The sequence below is a fragment of the Podarcis raffonei genome, chromosome 8 (assembly GCF_027172205.1).
Source record: "Podarcis raffonei isolate rPodRaf1 chromosome 8, rPodRaf1.pri, whole genome shotgun sequence".
NCBI classification, from domain to species: Eukaryota; Metazoa; Chordata; class Lepidosauria; order Squamata; family Lacertidae; genus Podarcis; species Podarcis raffonei.
In genome coordinates this window covers 10,146,856-10,165,989 of record NC_070609.1, presented here as the reverse complement: position 1 = coordinate 10,165,989, position 19,134 = coordinate 10,146,856, and the positions used below count along the sequence as shown (strand labels likewise).

At 47.0% G+C, this 19,134-nt stretch overlaps 1 protein-coding gene across 1 annotated transcript in view; it reads left to right on the top strand.

Moving 5' to 3' along the window:
- Window positions 1-19,134, top strand: part of CBLC (Cbl proto-oncogene C) — a 28,310-nt gene that overhangs the window by 7,098 nt on the left and 2,078 nt on the right. Inside the window, exons 3-10 of the mRNA XM_053397835.1 lie at window positions 265-421; window positions 5,357-5,478; window positions 9,243-9,380; window positions 10,297-10,384; window positions 11,092-11,223; window positions 15,473-15,655; window positions 15,761-15,892; window positions 18,490-18,645. Of these exons, the coding sequence (XP_053253810.1) occupies window positions 265-421; window positions 5,357-5,478; window positions 9,243-9,380; window positions 10,297-10,384; window positions 11,092-11,223; window positions 15,473-15,655; window positions 15,761-15,892; window positions 18,490-18,618 (1,081 nt within the window). The 3' untranslated portion in view covers window positions 18,619-18,645. The remainder of the gene's footprint in view (window positions 1-264; window positions 422-5,356; window positions 5,479-9,242; window positions 9,381-10,296; window positions 10,385-11,091; window positions 11,224-15,472; window positions 15,656-15,760; window positions 15,893-18,489; window positions 18,646-19,134) is intronic.

Below are 19,134 nucleotides of genomic sequence, written 5' to 3'. Positions count from 1 at the left end.
ACAGACCTACAGTTCCCAGAGTTTCCTTGTGAGGAGAGGTTGAATGCTAAACCACTCTGGGGATTGTAACTCCCTCCACAGTTCGTGGCTCCCAGGATTCTTTGGGGTAAGCCATGTCTACCGAAAGTGACCTCGTAGTACTTCGAATGATTGGCGTTTCATTCATTCTCTTGCTATCCCTGGTTGCCCTCGTCTGGGCATGTTCCAATTGGCCAGTGACCCTCCTTACTCTGAATTTGGCCTCACCCTTTCGTTTCTCTGCAGGAGCCTCGTATCCTGGTCTGAATTTCGGGAAGGACTCGATCGGGTCCACCCTGTGGATCCCGGCCCAATGGCCTTAGCCCTGAGATCCACCATCGACCTCACCTGCAATGGGCACATCTCCGTATTTGAGTTTGACATTTTCACCCGCCTCTTTCAGGTACACCTGGGGAGTTGGTGGGACCTTGGAGTTGGGTTTAACCCTGAAAACGAAATGTCTTGCCCTCTTCACCTTCAAAAGGAGCAAAATCGGAATACTTGGGGAGGGAAAACGGAAATCTGTTTATTTTATATTGATTTACTGTTTTATGAAAATACAAAATCAAACGCAAAACGGAAGCATCATTTTGCGAAATATCTTTCTTTATAACATTTTATTAATTTTCCAAAAATAAAAACAATAATAATATTCACAATTAACAATTTCAACCATACATCTTAATTGACTTCCCTCCATTCCCCCTCCTGGTTCCATTTATTTATTATTTATTATTATTTTACTCTTATTCATGCACGTCCTTAAAATCTTATATTCTTTTTTTTTAAAGAATATTTATTAGATTTTCCAATTTTTTAACAAACAAACAAAAACAAAACAAACAAAAACATTAAAAAAGACATAAAGTTCATAAATCATACTTTTAAATAACAAATTTCTCAGACCTCCTCATACTTCTCCTCCTTGTATCCCAATTAAGGTTATTTGTTCAGCAAATCCTTCATTTAAAGCATTACAGCTTATAACGTTACCTTATTTTTCAAACCCTTTTTCCCCCCATCTATGTTCCTTTATATCATTACAACTAGAAACCACTCAATTTCAATCCAACACCATTTAACTATCCTTAATTTTACAGTATTTCTGTAAATAGTCCTTGAATTTTTTCCAATCTTCTTCAGCTGACTCTTCTCCCTGGTCACGGATTCTGCTCGTCAATTCTGCCAGTCCCATACAGTCTATAAAATCTTATATTCTTAATAATCTAATTTTTAAATCTTGTTCATTTTATTACAAGTGACTTTAAAAAGTTCAGCTAATGTAAAAACCTATACACAAAGCTCACAAGGTTATGCTTTAAACATTTCCCTTGTTTAAAAAAAAGAAAGGAAAAAACCAATGTCCTTTTGGGTTTCATATTGTCTAATATGTCCTGCATAGTTCACTAGATTATTTTACCAATCTTCTTTATCTTCTTTGGCTGTGGCTTCTTCCTTCTATGGCCTGTCTTGGCCTGGCATCCACTCTCAGGTGCAGGTCATTTTGCAAAATATCGAAGCAGGGACAAAGAATTGGGTGTGGAGGGCGTGGACAGTAGTAATACGTTCCAGGCTTTTGATATAATAGAAAGTCTATGAAATAAAAACAAACACTCTTAACATCGATATCTGTTATCCCTCCCTGGACAGTGGGGAGGAAGTTTAACACTGAACATGAAACATTTTGCTCTCCTTTGACTCCTCACATTCAAAATAAGCAACGTCGGAATACTTGGGCACTGAAATGTATTTGTTTTATTTTAAAGCATTTATAAACTGCTTAGCATTTAAAAAAACAAAACTCCAAATGGTGTACAATAGTGAAACAAAAAAAATCTTTAAAACAAAAATACAACATAAAACCAAGAAGACAATAATATAATGGTATATATATATATTTTAAACGCAGAATGGGAATTTAGAGGGTGCAAACACAGAAAATGAGGGCTGATCATATGAATCAGAGGAACAGCAGGGCTAATTTTAGGAAAACTGCTCTTGGTGGTCCTATTTTATCTCCATTTCCAGTTGTCATGCAACCCCCCCCCCAAGTTTGCTATTAGAGGGAATATGGCACACACATTCTGTTGTGTTGCCTGTGGCCTTTCTATGTTCAGTGAGGGGAGGTGTTTTCGCTTTAAAAATACCCAGAACGCACTTCCTCCCTGCACCTTTGCGAAATTAAACCGAGCCAAGAGATGGAAACTTTGGCTTCACGCCCACCTCTACTGACCCCCCTCTGCTATCACCACCCACACATGGCAGCCTTGAGTGAGCGATGGACACACACCAGCCACATCCTGCCCTGTGGTCAGCAGCTCTCCTTGCAAGAGGCGCGAAAAACGCAAACGGTGCACACAAGACAAAGATCTTCCATGGAGGGGTGTGGAGGAAGGGGGGGGGACGGATGTCGTGAAGGAGGCAGCCGGTTGTTTGTCAGGTGGAGCCGGCAGCCCTCTGACCCATTTGCAAAGCTCTTGCTGAAAGCTTCCTGCAAGTCAGTTTGCCCTGCCTTCCAAATACTGTGTCCTACATTCTGAGATGGCAAGAAAAAAGCACACCAAGAACTCAGGCCAATGTAAGTTTCAATAGTGGGAGTGGTCCCTACTCAAAGTCAATAGTAACAAAAACTAATCCATTCAAAAGTATGTATTCGGACAAGGATTACAAACTCAAATAGAGGTTGCAAACTCTAACAGAGATTACAAACTCAACTCATAAAGATATGTATAACACAATCCTTCATTACAGAATTAGAGATAATTAGAGTTTTGTTACTATTGACTATTGATTTGTGTTATGTACTGAGTTGAATAGGATCCAAAAGGCAGCAGTCTGATTGGTCCTAGAACAATAGGATCCAAAAGGCAGCAGTCTGATTGCTCCTAGAACAATAGGATTCAGAATGCAGCAGTCTGATTGGTCCTAGAACAATGCAGCAGTATGATTGGTTGGCAGGAACTACCCAATCATGCTCCAGATAGAAGTGAATCCACAACCTGATTGGCTTACAGTAGAATTCCGGAATTAGCCAATCATGTGCAGCCCATTGTGTAAATAATATATATAAAGCAGATACTTTGAGGGGACATTCATTCATTCCTCCTCACCACTATGAGCTGAATAAAGAGCATGAAATCACTTTGCGACTCTGAGTATATTTCAATTTGTGAGTAGGGACCACTCCCACTATTGACATTTACATTGGCCTGAGTTCTTGGTGTGCTTTTTTCTTGGTATATTTAATAACAAGAACTCCAACTTATCCTACATTCTGAGATGGCAAGGCTCAAGCCCCATGTTAAAGGTGCCGAGGTCTGTGAGGAGACCCCCATATTCCCCTCACAGAGCTATAATTCCCAGAGTATTTTAACAGTCAATCCCACTTACAAAGGAACTCTGGGAATTGTACTTCTGGGAGGAGAATAGGTTTTTTCCCCCTAACAACTTTCAGCACAATTAATAAGACACAGCTCCCAGAATTCTATGGGGGAAGCCATGACAGTTAAAGTGGTATCATAGCGCTTTAAGTGGATGGTGTGAATGTGGCACAAGTTTTTGTTAACTGTGGTCCAGCTCCGAGGGCCTTCTGGCGGTTCCCTCCCTGTGAGTAGTGACGTTAACAGGAAACCAGGCAGGGGGCCTTCTCAGTAGTGGCGCCCGCCCTGTGGAACACACTTCCTTCAGATGTCAAGGAGATAAATAACTACCGGTACATAACTTTTAGAAGACATCTTAAGGCAGCCCTGTATCGGGAAGTTTTTAATGTTTGGTGTATGTCTTACTGTGTTTTTATATTTTGTTGGAAGCTGCCCAGAGTGGCTGGGCCAACCCAGCCAGACGGGCGGCTTACAAATAATAAAGTCATTATTAGGGCTGTGTGGTCCAGCTATTGCAGCCTTCAGTTCCTCATGTCATTTCGTAGAGCCCTTGTCAGTGGGCAGAGGTGTAGCAGGTGCCAGACTATAACTCTCGATGGCAGTTTAGGCTGGGTGATATATCAATATATTGCCCAATACCTATTTGAAGTGATATCGGTTTCATAATTTTTGACCTGACAATGTACTGCAAATCATTATGTGTGTCAGGACTGAGTGAGATATCGTCCTAGGCATAATAATAATAATAATAAAATTTATTTACACCCTGCCCTCCCTGGCCTGAGCCGGGCTGAGGGTGGCTAACACCAGTAAAATTACAATAAAAACATAATAGGAGGGAAAAAACTAATTTAAAATACAGGTTAACATGCAATTTAAAATGCAGCCTCATTTTAAAAGTAGCCCATAGATCAAAACCATAAAGGGAGGGAAACATAAGGGTCAGACCGAGTCCAAACCAAAGGCCAGGCGGAACAGCTCTGTCTTGCAGGCCCTGCGGAAAGATGTCAAGTCCCGCAGGGCCCTAGTCTCTTGTGACAGAGCGTTCCACCACGTCGGGGCCAGCACAGTGGTACCTCGGGGTACAGATGCATCAGGTTACAGACACTTCAGGTTCATAGCTGTCAACGTTTTCCCTTTTTTAAGGGAAATTCCCTTATTATGAATAGGATTCCTCACAAGAAAAGGGAAAAGTTGATGGCTATGTTCAGGTTACAGACTCTGCTAACCCAGAAACAGTACCTTGGGTTAAGAACTTTGCTTCAGGATGAGAACAGAAATCGTGCGGCAGCGGGAGGCCCCATTAGCTAAAGTGGTACCTCAGGTTAAGAACAGTTTCAGGTTAAGAATGGGCCTCCGGAGCAAATTAAGTTCTTAACGTGAGGTACCACTGTACTGAAAAGGCCCTGGCCCTAGTTGAGACCAATCTAACCACTTTGCGACTTGGGACCTCCAAAATGTTGTCATTTGTGGACCTTAAGGTCCTCCGCTGGGCATACCAGGAGAGGTGGTCCCGTATGATGCGAGTTGTAGTCCCAAAACAGCTGGAGAAGACTAGATAGACCTTTGGTCTAATATAGGAGGACTTTTTGTATATCAGAGGTAGGGAATGTGGCCCTCCGGACCTCTTTCTCTGGCCCCCAGGGCTCTTTCAGGGCTGCTGCTCCTCCCTAGTCACACTCCCTTCTTTGCATTCCTCTGTGAGTGCTTTGCTTGCCTGGAAATGCCCCCTTAATAATACCTGGATGGAAGACTATGTGTGTGTAGAAGGGAAAATTTGCATCTGTTGCTTGCCCACTTTGCCCATGGCCCCACCCACCACCGGCATGCGGCCCCTGGAAGATTTGCTAGAAGGGGATTTGGCCCTCAGGCTGAAACAGGTTCTCCGCCCCCCTCTCTTACTTTTATAACGGCTCCCGGCCGCTTGCTGATGCCTCTCTCTGCTCCCTCCCCTGCAGCCTTGGCCGACATTGCTCAAGAACTGGACGTACCTCGCGGTCACGCACCCAGGGTACATGGCTTTCCTCACCTACGACGAAGTGAAGGCACGCCTGCAGGCTTACACCAACAAGCCCGGCAGGTAAGATGGTGCCCCCGAGTGGTTCTACCCGAGCAGGCCTCCTTGCCTCACTTAAGAACTGGTTTTCTCAGGGACCCTCCATTTTTTATTCCGGTTCACTTGCACAAAGTGTACACGGCAGTTAGACCAGCTCTGTTCTTTCTCAAGCCTTTGTTCAGATTTGTTTATGGGGCAGTTAGACAATAAGGAGCGTCTGTCCCGCATTCATTCCTTTTTTTTATGTATAATTTTTTATTAGTTTTTTTAACATATCATTTTCAACAGTAATTAAACATACTTTTACATATTATTCAAATTTTTGACTTCCATCAATCCTGTCTGAATATTTTCCAATCTAATCTCTCAGTGTGCATTTCTTATCTTCCCTATTACATTTCCAACTCATAACCAATATCTCTGTCTTTTTCTACTCTGTAACACTTCGTATATTTCTCCTTACAAAACTTCTCGTAGTCCTACTAGCGTAATTTGTTGGTTACAGTTGCTCTTCAAATAATTCATATATTTCTTCCAATCTTCTGTAAATCTCTGGTCCCGCAGGTTTCGAAAACTTCCTGTCATTTTGTCCAATTCTGCATAGTCCATTAATATCGTCTGCCATTCTTCTTTCGTCAGAATTTCTTCTTGTTTCCATTTCTGGGCTAACAATACTCTTGCTGCAGTTGTTGCATATAAAAACAATTTAACATCTTGCCTATTAATGTCCTGGCCTATAATACCAAGTAAAAATGCTTCTGGTTTTTTAAAAAATGTATATTTCAACATATTTCAGCATTCATTCCTGATACGCTGGTGGGCCAAGGTGTAATGGTCTGGGGTCACGGGAGGGCCAAAGTCCCCTTTCTATTTCTGCAGTGGGGTCCCTGCCTCTAGCTTCCTGGAGGCGCCCAGCCAGAATGAATGGGGAGATTTCCAGCCACTAAGAATTCCTCTCACCCTTTGTGCTCATTGGAACCAATCTGAGTGAAAGGAGATGAGTCCATAGCTGTCAACCGTCCCTTATTTGGCGGGAAACTCCCTTATCCCAGCACTGTGTCCCGCTGCTGTCCCTTATTGATGATGTCCCTTAAATTTCCCGGGTTTCAAAGGAAGCAGCTCCTCTCCCTCCCTCCCTGCCAGCCAGCCAGGGAGGAGGGAGGCTCCAACTGTGTTGCTTGGCTGCGTTGCTCACCCAATAAGGAGTCTAAGAACGACTGGGGGGGTGGAACTTGCATGCCTTGTGCCAATCAAATTGGCCGCATTGCCTGGGGACTCGCCTTTGCTCAGCGCTTCCCAGCGGAGAGGGGACGGTGGTTTTCCTTGCTGCATCCCCTTTGCCGGGTTGCTGCGCTATAGGAACCACCGCTTGAGGCTTCGTTTGGCTGCTGGCTGGGCTTTTTGCCTTTGGCTCGGAGGGGCTCAGAAGTTGAACATACCTGTGCTCTGAAAATCCCTTAGTTTGGCTGCTGATCCCTTATTTTCGAGGCTGCTGGTCCCTTATTTTCGAGGCTGCTGGTCCCTTATTTTCAACTCTGTAAGTTGACAGCTATGGATGAGTCGGCCATTGAGGATGGGCTCCTAGGGTCACCCTGGAGAGGAGCTGCAGGAGCAACACGGAGGAGTTGTGGTTCTGTATGCTCCCAAGCTAACCGTTCAGGAACACTGGAAAACACAAGAGGTTTGGGGTTCAAGATAATCCTGAGCAAGTTCTGTCACATACAATGGAACTTCGAGGAAAACGCAACTTAAGGTTTGAAGAACTCCACATCTTGTGCATTCCTGGGATCTTTGTGGGATATTTACACAATTTGTGAGATATTTACACCATTTCCTGCTGATCGTTCATTCATCCTGCATTTTTCTCGTTGCTTTCCTAACCTCCAGAGTCCAGTGTTGATTTGGGGGTTTGGGGACTGGTGGTGGTGGATTAATTGCATTGGGGCGACAGATTGCCCAAATGTGCTCTAATTGCCCAAATCTAATGTGCTCTACCCCTTCATGGATCACTGCCTTGCCGTGGCGAAGGGGCTTGAATAACTCAGAGAAGCTATGAACTATGCCGAGCAGGGCACCCAAGATGGACAGTTTTCCCAGTAGTGATGTACGGAAGTGAGAGCTGGACCACAAAGAAGGCTGATCGCCAAAGAATTGACGCTTTTGAATTATGGTGCTGGAGGAGACTCTCAAGAGTCCCATGGACTGCAAGAAGATCAAACCTATCCATTCTGAAGGAAATCAGCCCTGAGTGCTCACTGGAAGGACAGATCCTGAAGCTGAGGCTCCGATACTTTGGCCACCTCAGGAGAAGAGAAGACTCCCTGGAAAAGACCCTGATGTTGGGAAAGATGGAGGGCACAAGGAGAAGGGGACGACAGAGGACGAGATGGCTGGACAGTGTTCTCGAAGCTACCAACATGAGTTTGACCAAACTGCGGGAGGCAGTGGAAGACAGGAGTGCCTGGCGTGCTCTGGTCCAGGGGGTCATGAAGAGTCGGACACGACTAAACGACTAAACAACAACAAAAACAACAACGTACTCTAATTGCCCAAATCTAAAATCCTGCCTTGCTCTGGAATCCCTTGACAGCCGAGGCACCTTCAGCGAGTAAAGGGAGGAGGAGGAGGTGTGGCTGTCCAACCCCAAGCAAGGACCTTGCTGCTCAGTGGTTAGAGCACCTTCTTTGCATGTCAAAAGTCCCAGGTTCAATTCGTGGCAGCTCCAGGTAGACTACTACTTGGAACACAGGAAAATTTCCTTAAATCAAATTGGAACATTGGTCCATCTAGCATTGTATACACTGACTGGCAGTGGATGTTTTGCATATAATCAAAATAAAAACAACCCCCCCCCCAAAAAAACCACATTTTAAAAGGGCATAGGATGTCAATCAGATCAGCCAAAGGCCTGGTTAAAAAGAAACGTTTTTGCCTGGCACCTAAAGTTATAAAATGAAGGCGCCAGGCGAACTTCCCTGGGGAGAGCATTCCACAGACAGGGAGCCACTGCAGAAAAGGCCCCGTTCTCATGTTGCCACCCTCCGGACCTCTCGAGGAGGTGGCACATGAAGAAGGGCCTCGGAAGATGATCCCAGGGTCTGGGTAGTTTCATATGGAAAGAGGTGGTCCTTGAGATATTGCTGTCCTGAGCCGTTTAAGGCTTCATAGGTCAAAACCAGCACTTTGAATTGGGCCCGGAAACTAATTGGCAGCCAGTGCAGTCAGACCAGGATCGGTGTCATATACTGAAACCATCTTGCTCCGGCGAGCAACCTGGCCACTGAATTCTGCGCTAGCTGAAGTTTCCAAACCATCTTCAGAGGCAGCCCTACGTATAACGCATTGCAGTAATCTAACCTTGATATTACCCAGCTTACCAGCTACCTGGAGAAGCTGCCAAGGATTGAACTCAGGGGCCCTCTGCTTGCAAGGCAGTTGCCCTAACCACTGAGCCATGCTCCTTTTCCCCCAGAGAAGTCCTGCAGAGCTTCTGCCGCACAGTTTGGGCAGCACTGAGCTAGGTGGACAAAGGCTCTGACTTGGTATCAGGGAGTTCCTGAGGACCCTTAGCAGATGCCAGCCAGCGCCGCCGCCAGCGCCAGCTTCTGCTTAAATGCTCCCAGCTAAAAATACTTCTGTATCACCTCCCTTTGTGAAACTCCCCAACCTACCAACCTTCCAGGTCTCTTCCACCCCAGTCTGAGAACCGCCATTCCGTTTGTGCCGCCAGTTCTTAACTGCTGTATTGCCCTGCTATTGACCTCTTGCTGGATCTCTCTCCATCTCAGCTATATTTTCCGCCTGAGCTGCACCCGGCTGGGCCAGTGGGCCATCGGCTACGTGACGGAAGACGGGAGCATCTTGCAAACCATCCCACAGAACAAACCCCTCTTCCAGGCGCTGATTGATGGACGCAAGGAGGGCTTGTAGGTGATGGGGATTGGCGGTGGGGATGTGGTGGGGCCGGAATTGCGGGTGTTCTATTATTGTTACTAATATAACAATACTAATAATGATGATGATGATGATGATAATTTGTTTATTTATACCCCGCCCATCTGGCTGGGTTTCCCCAGCCACTCTGAGCGGCTTTCAACAGAATATTAAAATATAATAATATATTAAACATTAAAAGCTTCCCTAAACAGGGCTGCCTTCAGATGTCTTCTAAAAGTCTGGTAGTTGTTTTTCTCTTTGACATCTGGTGGGAGGGCATTCCACAGGGCGGGCGCCACCACCGAGAAGGCCCTCTGCCTGGTTCCCTGTAACTTGGCTTCTCGTAGCAAGGGAACCGCCAGAAGGCCCTTGGCGCTGGACCTCAGTGTCCAGGCAGAATTATGGAGGTGGAGACGCTCCTTCAGGTATACTGGGCCTTTGAGGCCATTTAGGGCTTTAAAGGTCAGCACCAACACTTTGAATTGTGCTTGAAAATGTACTGGGAGCCAGTGTAGGTCTTTCAAGACCGGTGTTATGTGGTCTCGGCGGCCGCTCCCAGTCACCAGTCTAGCTGCTGCATTCTGGATTAGTTGTAGTTCCCGGGTCACCTTCAGAGGTAGCCCCACATAGAGCGCATTGCAGTAGTCCAAGTTATATTATTTCTTTATATTTCTATACCACCTTTCGTCCAAGAAGCTCAAAGTGTATTCATTTTTATGCAACCTCCCCCCCCCATATATGCAAATTTGCAAACATGCTTCGGTGAGTAAGCTGCAGAGCAAAATTCAGATAACTGCACACATTTTTGTGTTTCAGTTCACATGGTGTTTTTTTGGAAAGGGAATTTGTTAAATTCGGCTTCAGGCAAGACCTGGATTGAATTTCTATCCCATCCCCCTTCTGCAGCTATCTGTATGCTGACGGGAAGAATGCAAATCCTGATCTGGCCGAGTTGACGGAGGTGTCATCCCAAAACCGAATCCAGGTCTCGCAAGTAAGTCTTCTTGTGCTTTCCCCCCCAACCTGAGCAGGTTGCTAAGACTTTAAAATTAAGTGCTCCGAGTATAGGGACAACAGGATAAAAAACTCATGCATGCCCACCTTCATCAAATGCCTGGTTTCCAGCCCCCATATCTGCAGCTTCTAGGTGGGTGCTACCTGGGGACTCAGCTGCATTAGTAAAGAAACAGCAATTTGAATGTGCTATCAACATGCAATACCAGATGGCGCCAGAGAGCAGGAAAATTTAAAAATGTGATTTTCCATAGAGATTTTTTAAATCTTTTGTTAAAATGATCTAATTTCTCACTTATTTATAGCAGGGGGCGGGTTTCCTGTGTTTAGATCCACCCAGGATAGGGGGACTTTTGGGTACTGACATCTTGTTTGTGGCCTACCACTGCCTGGAGAAATCCACCTGGCACCACTTGATTCCTCTTTGTTTTTGCCATTTAAAATGGCAGGTTAAAACCGTTGCGTTTTGCCAGACCTTTGGTGGAAAACAGAGCTTTCACCTCTCCCAAATGTATCCTCCGAACAACCCTGTGAGGTATGTTAGGCTGAGAGGCAGCAACCTGAGCTTCAGGGTTCAGTGAGGATTGGAACATGGGTCTCCGAGTGCAGCGCTCCAACCATTAAGCCACGCTGCCTCTCGTTCTCTCAAGTCGCTATCCCATCCCCCTTTCTCCGCTTTCCCCACAGGAGCAGTTCGAACTCTACTGCCAGGTGGGCTCCACCTTCCAGCTCTGCAAGATCTGCGCCGAGAACGACAAAGATGTCCGCATCCAGCCTTGTGGCCATCTCCTCTGCCGGGGCTGCCTCAACACATGGCAGGTGAGGGCCCGATCCCTGACCTTTCCCAGGCACCTGCCCCTTCGCCCTGCCGGGCTGGGCCTCGCTGCCTTTTGTCATTCCACGTTAAGCATTATGCCACTTTTAAGAGTCATGGCTTCCCTCCAAAGAATCTTGGAAGCTGTAGTTTGTAAAAGGTGTTGAGGGATGTTTGGAGACCCTTATTCCCCTTCCTGAAACTACAGTTCCTTAGAGTGGTTTAACAGTCGGTCCCTCTCCCCAGGGGACTCTGGGAATTTTACTTCTGTAGGCGAATATGACAGTGTTCTTGAAGCTACTAACATGAGTTTGACCAAACGGTGGGAGGCAGTGGAAGACAGGAGTGCCTGAAAACAACAACAACAGGCGAATAGGGGCCTCCTCTCAGCACCCTTAAGGTAAAGGGTCCAGTCGTGGCCGACTCTGGGGTTGTGGCGCTCATCTCGCTTTACTGGCCGAGGGAGCCAGCGTACAGCTTCTGGGTCATGTGGCCAGCATGACTAAGCCGCTTCTGGCGAACCAGAGCAGTGCACGGAAATGCCATTTACCTTCCCGCCGGAGTGGTACCTATTTATCCACATGCACTTTGACATGCTTTTGAATTGCTAGGTTGGCAGGAGCAGGGACCCAGCAACAGGAGCTCACCCCGTCGTGGGGATTCGAACCGCCGACCTTCTGATCGGCAAGTCCTAGGCTCTGTGGTTTAACCCACAGCGCCACCCACGTCCCTTCTCAGCACCCTTAACAAACCTTAAAAATACATCACTATAGGAATTGTGTTGAGAGTTGTTAGGAGGCCTCCATTCCTGTCCCAGAACTACAGTTCCCAGAGTTCCCTGGGAGGAGGGACCGGCTGTTAAACTGGTCAGCGGGCAAGGTCATTCTGTGACAAGCAAACTAAAGTTCCCAGGATTCTTTGGAGGACGCCATGCCTTTTGAAGTGGCAAAAGACTGGATGGTGTGGCTGAGCCCCTTGTTGTTGTTTTCCTTGATGTGCTCCACAAGATGAACTGTCACATCCCGAGCTGGCTCCTCCCTCCATTCCTCTGCTTCCAGCCAGCCCATAATACTGATTCCATCTTGCTTAAGTGTTCATCCAGTCAGTACAGTGGTACCTTGGTTCTCAAACTTAATCCATTCCGGAAGTCCGTTCCAAAACCAAGGTGCACTTTCCCATAGAAAGTAATGCAAAATGGATTAATCCGTTCCAGACTTTTAAAAATGACCCCTAAAACAGCAATTTAACATGAATTTTACTCTCTAACGAGACCATTGATCCCTAAAATGAAAGCAATAAAAAATGTACTGCAGTCACACAATCCGTCAATCAGTAGCTGAACTGTGTTCTACACAGTCACAAAAAAAAGAGCCGCAAGAACAAAAATGCAAAATAAATTACAGAAACACAGACCTCAGTGTAACACTCAAATCGGAAGCGTAACACTCAAAACTGAGCACGTTCGGCCTCCGAAAAAAGTTTGCAAACCGGAACACTTACTTCTGGGTTTGCAGTGTTTGGGTTCCAAGTTGTTTGAGTACCAAGGCGTTTGAGAACCAAGCTACCACTGTACAAGGATGGGGAACTTGCTGATCTCCAGTTGTGGCCAAACTCCGACTCCCATCAGCCCCAGCCAGCATGGTCACTGGTCAGGGATGATGGGATCTGTAGTCCACCATCGTCTGCAGAGCTTCAGGTTCTCTATCCCTGGTTTGCTATTTCTAAATGCGTCTTCTTCGTTTTATATCTCTATCTACGTATCTCCTTTTTGAAATACGGCCCTGAGATTGTAATCTAACCCCCGGACCGCTCGTCAAGCTTCCATAAATCATTAAGAAAATCGTTTGAGACTGGAGACGGCAACACAGGGAGTTGACAAGTTCATCCGCCACGCATCTGGATTTATCAGTTCCATCAGGCTTAATGGCCCATTTGCATGAGCCAGTTCATTAGGATCTCTCTCGCTCTCTTAATTCTCCTCAGCACATTTCGGAGATAAGCTGCTCCTTATCGTTCGGCAGCATAAACCAATTCTCCAGCCCATCGTATTTTAACAAACTCAGAGACTGTGTGTCTCTTACAGGAAGTCAGATTTAAACGAGGGATGGCGTAGTTCAAATTCCCACACAGCCACAAACCTTAGGTGCATGATTTGGGCATGTCGCTACCCCTAGCCTCACAAGGGGTGATAAAAGAGATCGGAAACCACAAACACCATAAAGGAGAGAAAACTCTAAAAAAAAACTCAACCCAGTGAAGACTGAGCGTGCTCAGTATTTTGTTGTTGTTTAGTCGTTTAGTCGTGTCCGACTCTTTGTGACCCCCTGGACCAGAGCACGCCAGGCCCTCCTGTCTTCCACTGCCTCTCGCAGTTTGGTCAAACTCATGCTGGTAGCTTCGAGAACACTATCCAACCATCTCGTCCTCTGTCGTCCCCTTCTCCTTGTGCCCTCCATCTTTCCCAACATCAGGGTCTTTTCCAGGGAGTCTTCTCTTATCATGAGGTGGCCAAAGTATTGGAGTCTCAGCTTCACGATCTGTCCTTCCAGTGAGCGCTCAGGGCTGATTTCCTTCAGAATGGATAGGTTTGATCTTCTTGCAGTCCATGGGACTCTCAAGAGTCTCCTCCAGCAGCATAATTCAAAAGCATCAATTCTTCGGCGATCGGCCTTCTTTATGGTCCAGCTCTCACTTCCATACATCACTACTGGGAAGACCATAGCTTGAACTATACGGGCCTTTGTTGGCAAAGTATTTACTCAGTATTTACTGTTTATTTATTGCATATATTTCCCCACCTCTTTCTCCAAGCAGCTCAAGGGGAACCCGGCCAGATGGGCGGGGTATAAATAATAAAATTATTATTACTGAGGCCGCCCTCCTCATCTGATTCCCCACAACAACCTTGTGAGGTAGGCTGGGCTGAGATAGGCAGTGGTCACCCAGTGAGCTTCATGCCCAAGTGGGGATTTGAACCCTGGTCCCTTCCAGGTCCTAGTCCGAAACTCTAACCACTACACTATGCAGCCTCTCTGTAGCTTCAGCAGCCAGGGAATGCTGACTTGACAGTGGGGGAATTACAACCCGAGGGAATGGAATGGCGCGATTGGAATCCGGGACAGCAGGGCTCCATGCAGCAACACTTTGTTGAAGTTCCCAGTTCTTAACGCTGTTCACATGTGTTGCAAAAGCACATCAGCTGCTGCACTCTCTTCTGCCACTGTTACTACCCCCCGCTTTGGGCAAAGGTGGGGCAAATCTGCCCAAATCGGTTCCTCTCTGTTTCTCAATTTTACAGCCTTAAATCCTGTTCCCCACATTTCCATACCAATTCGCGACTGCTTTATTTAAAACAAAAAACTCATGAAAATTCACCAGCGTTTTATGTGAAGTTCTCCAAATTTGCTTGTATGCAATTCTACGTAATATGCACATTTTCACAATGCAGCTTTCCTTAATATCATGTGGATTTTTTGGGACATTAGCTATGATTCTTGCTAGATGGCCCAGTACGTTTCCGAGCACAATTCAAAGTGTTGGTGCTGACCTTTAAAGCCCTAAACGGCCTCGGCCCAGTATACCTGAAGGAGCGTCTCCACCTCCATTATTCATCCTGGACTCTGAGGTCCAGCTCCGAGGGCTATCTGGCAGTTTCCTCACTGCGAGAAGTGAGGTTGCAGGAAACCAGGCAGAGGGCCTTCTTGGTGGTGGCGCCTGCCCTGTGGAACAGCCCCCCCCCCATCAGATGTCAACAACTATCTGACTTTTAGAAGACATCTGAAGGCAGCCCTGTTTAAGGAAGTTTTAATGTCTGATGTTTTATTGCCTTTTTATTATTATTATCAGTAATTCTGTTGGGAGCCACCCAGAGTGGCTGGGGAAACTCAGCCAGATGGGCAGGGTATAAATAAAAATTATTATTATTATTATTATTATTATTATTATTATTATTATTATTTTATTATTATTATTTATTAAGCTCCCTTCCAACTCCGCAACCATATAATTCCATCATTATTTTCACTAATACATGCAATTTAAAAAATGCACATTATCCCAGCATTTTTGGTACATGTTACTTGGCTGCAAAATTCAGAAAAGGACCTGTTTCATGGGAGGTCTGTGTGCAAATTATGTAGATTCGCCTTTGACAGCAACCTGGGCAGGATTCCACCTCCAAGCTCCCCTTTTGGGAACACAGCCACCCTTGACACCAGCCTGGCAAACTCTAACTCAGCCTTCTCTGCCCCCTAGCTCTCCGAAGCTCATACCTGCCCCTTCTGTCGCCGGGAGATCTGGGGCCACGAAGACATCCTCATTGACACCTTCAGCTACAAAGAAGACAGCGCCAGCCTGGAGGACGAGGGGGACGAGGGGGATTTGGAAGACGTGGAGGTGGTGCTTCAGGAACTGGCCATGATGCGCCAGGAGAAAGAGGTTGGTAGAGCAAGGTGCAAAACCTGCCGGGGCGGGGTGGGGAGTGCAGCTTATGGGGCAAGATCTGGATTAATTCTGCCCTTCCCCTTCTGCACCAACCCTCAGCTCCAGGCAGCAAATGCTGCCCCATCTCTGTGCGCCACCCCCAAGTTGCAAACCTCGGCTAAACCACCAGTGCCACCTCGGCTAAACATGCAGAGGCAGAAGAAGACCCCCCTACCCAGTCCCGACTACCAGGTGAGTGGTACCCAGTTCTTAAGTTTTGCTCTTTCTCTCTCTCTCTCTCTCTCTCAACACCAGGCAAAAGAGCATTTTCCTTTACGCAGTGCATACAGTTAAACTGCGGAACTCCAATTTGGATGGTTTGAAAAGACGATTGGGGCACATTCATGGAGGAGAGAGGGCCATTGGGGGCTGCTAACTATGAGGACTATACACTTGCCTCCATCGCTAGAGGCAAGCCGAAGGAGGAAACAAACCCCACGTTTTTTGGCCTTAAGCTTTTCCTTAAATTCTTCTGAATACTGGAAACCACACGAGAGCGCTCTGGTGCTTGGATTCTGCTAGCTCAGTGTTTCCCAATCTCGGGTCTCCAGCCGTTTTTTGGACTACAATTCCCATCATCCCTGACGACTGGTCTCGCTAGCTAGGGATGATGGGAGTTGTAGTCTGGAAACAGCTGGTGAGCCAAGTCTGGGAAACACTGAGTTAGAGGGTTCCCCGAAGCTTATCTGGTTGGCCACTGTGAGAACGGGGTGCTGGACTTGATGGGCCAATTGGCCTCATTCAGCAAGTTATTCTTGCATTTTGTGTGGAGTGGGAGGTGAAGAGGATGTCCTGGACCAGGGGTCCCCAAACTAAGGCCTGAGGGACTCATTTATCCGGCTGCTGCCACCCGCTCTTACCTGTGCTGTCCTGCGCTGCTGCCCACTTCCGGATTGGAGGAGCACCGGAAATAGCTTGAGTGCATGCGCAAGCGTTATTTGCACATGCACAAGCATTATTTCCTGTGCACATCTGGATCAGAGGAGGCCCATGCGCACCAGCTATTTCCGGTGTTTCTCCGACCCGTAAGTGCGCCAGAAATAACATGTGCGCACGCGTATGGGCACGTGCTCCCCCGCCCTCCGGCCTGATGCGCGATCGGCACTGGAGACACTGGCCCGAGGCCCGAGTTTGCTGATCCCTGTCCTGGACAGTCTGCAGAACTTTGCTTGAATGACTTTGGTGGGCACCATCTAACCCCAGAGCCTGTCAAATGGCAGAGAGGACTCCAATTGCTGCTTCCCCTCTGTGAGGCAGAGAGGAACAATTTACAGTGAAGAAGCACCAGGCAGGGGAGAGTTTACCCTTTCCCCACCCACCATTTCCCCCCCCAAATGAGCTTTCCCTCCAACAGGGGCTCCCAGAAGCAATAATCATTCTGTGAATATGAGGAAAGAGGCCAGGAAACTGCAGGGGCAAAGCCCCAAGGAGAGGCGGGTTAAGCACACCCACCCCCTTGCTGCTTCTCCCCTGCAGATTGCACATTTATGGCGACCGGCATTTGTTGCAGCCCAGAGTGGGTGCTTCCCCCAGCACTCTCTTGTGCACCCCGGAAATGATCTCTTTCAGCTTCTGCCTTCTGGAAGAAGGTACAGGGTTATAAAGACTAGGACTAGCCGCCTGAGAAACAGTTTCTATCCAAATACGATTTTGGTTTTAAACGTTGCTTCAGGATGAGAACGTTGCTTCAGGATGAACGTTGCTTCAAGATGAGAACAGAAATCGCGCGGCGGCAGCGCAACAGCAGCGGGAGGCCCCTTTAGCTAAAGTGGTCTTCAGGTTAAGAACAGTTTCAGGTTAAGAACGGACCTCCAGAACGAATTAAGTTCTTAACCCGAGGTGCCACTGTATAAGGTAGTCTCTGTGGGAGTATATTGTATTTAATTATGGGGTATCAGAGTTTTTAGGGGGCTAACCAGGCTGGGATAGCAGGCTTGTTGGTTTCTGAATGTCTGATGTAGATTTTCAATTTCGTTGTTCTGTATGGGCCAAGGACAATAAAGATTATCGTATCGTATTGTAAACTCCAGGACGTGGGATCGTAGAATTGTAGAGTTGCAAGGGACGCTAAGAGTCATCGAGTCAACTCCCCTGCAATGCAAGGATAAATGTGCTCACAAGCAGTGCCAGGTTTACGTATAAGCTAAACAAGCTATAACTTAGGGCTCCACTCTCAAGGGGGCCCCCAAAAAATTTAAAGGGGAAAAAAGCCTGGAAGTACATTTCCAAAATATAAGATAAAAAACAAATATAATAAAACCTACATTCAGCAACAGTGTTTTGTGTTGTTGTAGGCTCCTATGATGTACCGTATTTTTCGCTCTGTAACACGCACCCGACCATAACACGCACATAGTTTTTAGAGGAGAAAAATCCGTAGGCATGCCACCCGTAGGCATTCCCTCCATAACACACACAGACATTTCCCCTTACTTTCTAGGAGGAAAAAAGGGAGTGTTATGGTGCAAAAAATACGGTAAGTCATGGGCCCCACCTGCTAGCCTGCTCCCTAATAGATCACTGGTTTGCTCATTTTTATATATAGGGTGCCTGCATTCTGCATGTGCAAATGGCTTGAGATACCTATTAGGTCCATAAATTACCATATAGCATATATTCAACACCAAAAAGCAGTGACAATTTGTTGTTGACAAAGGACAGCTGGACATATAAAGGGCCCTGTTGCCTTCAGTAGCTCAGGGCCTCATCCAACCTAAATCCAGCCCTGTCCATGAGTTCCAAACATCATTGGCAGCCAGCTGATGCCAACTCTTTGACTCTCTGCCCAGGCCTCCTCCTCTGGCCACTGGATGCTTCATCGCCCCTTACCAAGTCTCCCCCAGGGCAGCCCCCCTTCAGCAGCACCCTGGGACACCCTGGCAACTTCGCCGTTTCCTGAGGAGCAGCAGCTGAGCTGATTGTGGCTGAGACGGCAGCGGAAACGGGTAAGAGACATCGCCAGCAGATTAATCAACCAGAGACTGAAGTTGATTGACTGAGGAGGGAAGGTTAGGCCGACTGCATATGAATATCACAGGAGAATATGAGACCCGTGCGCTGAATCAAAGCTCCACCTAGTGAAGAGCAGAATGAAAAAGGACAGTGAGAGGAGAAAGGGGGGAAGAGGGAAGGGAGAAATCTGAAAGGCCCTCTCTGCTATCGGAGCAATGTCCGCTGGTGGAAGGATGCAAGCTTCATAAGTTACACAGAGTCCTTCAGCAGAACCTATTTCCAACCATGTGGCGCTGTGGGTAAAACCTCAGCGCCTAGGACTTGCCGATCGCATGGTCGGCGGTTCGAATCCCCGCAGCGGGGTGCGCTCCCGTCGTTCGGTCCCAGCGCCTGCCAACCTAGCAGTTCGAAAGCACCTCCGGGTGCAAGTAGATAAATAGGGACCGCTTACCAGTGGGAAGGTAAACGGCGTTCCGTGTGCT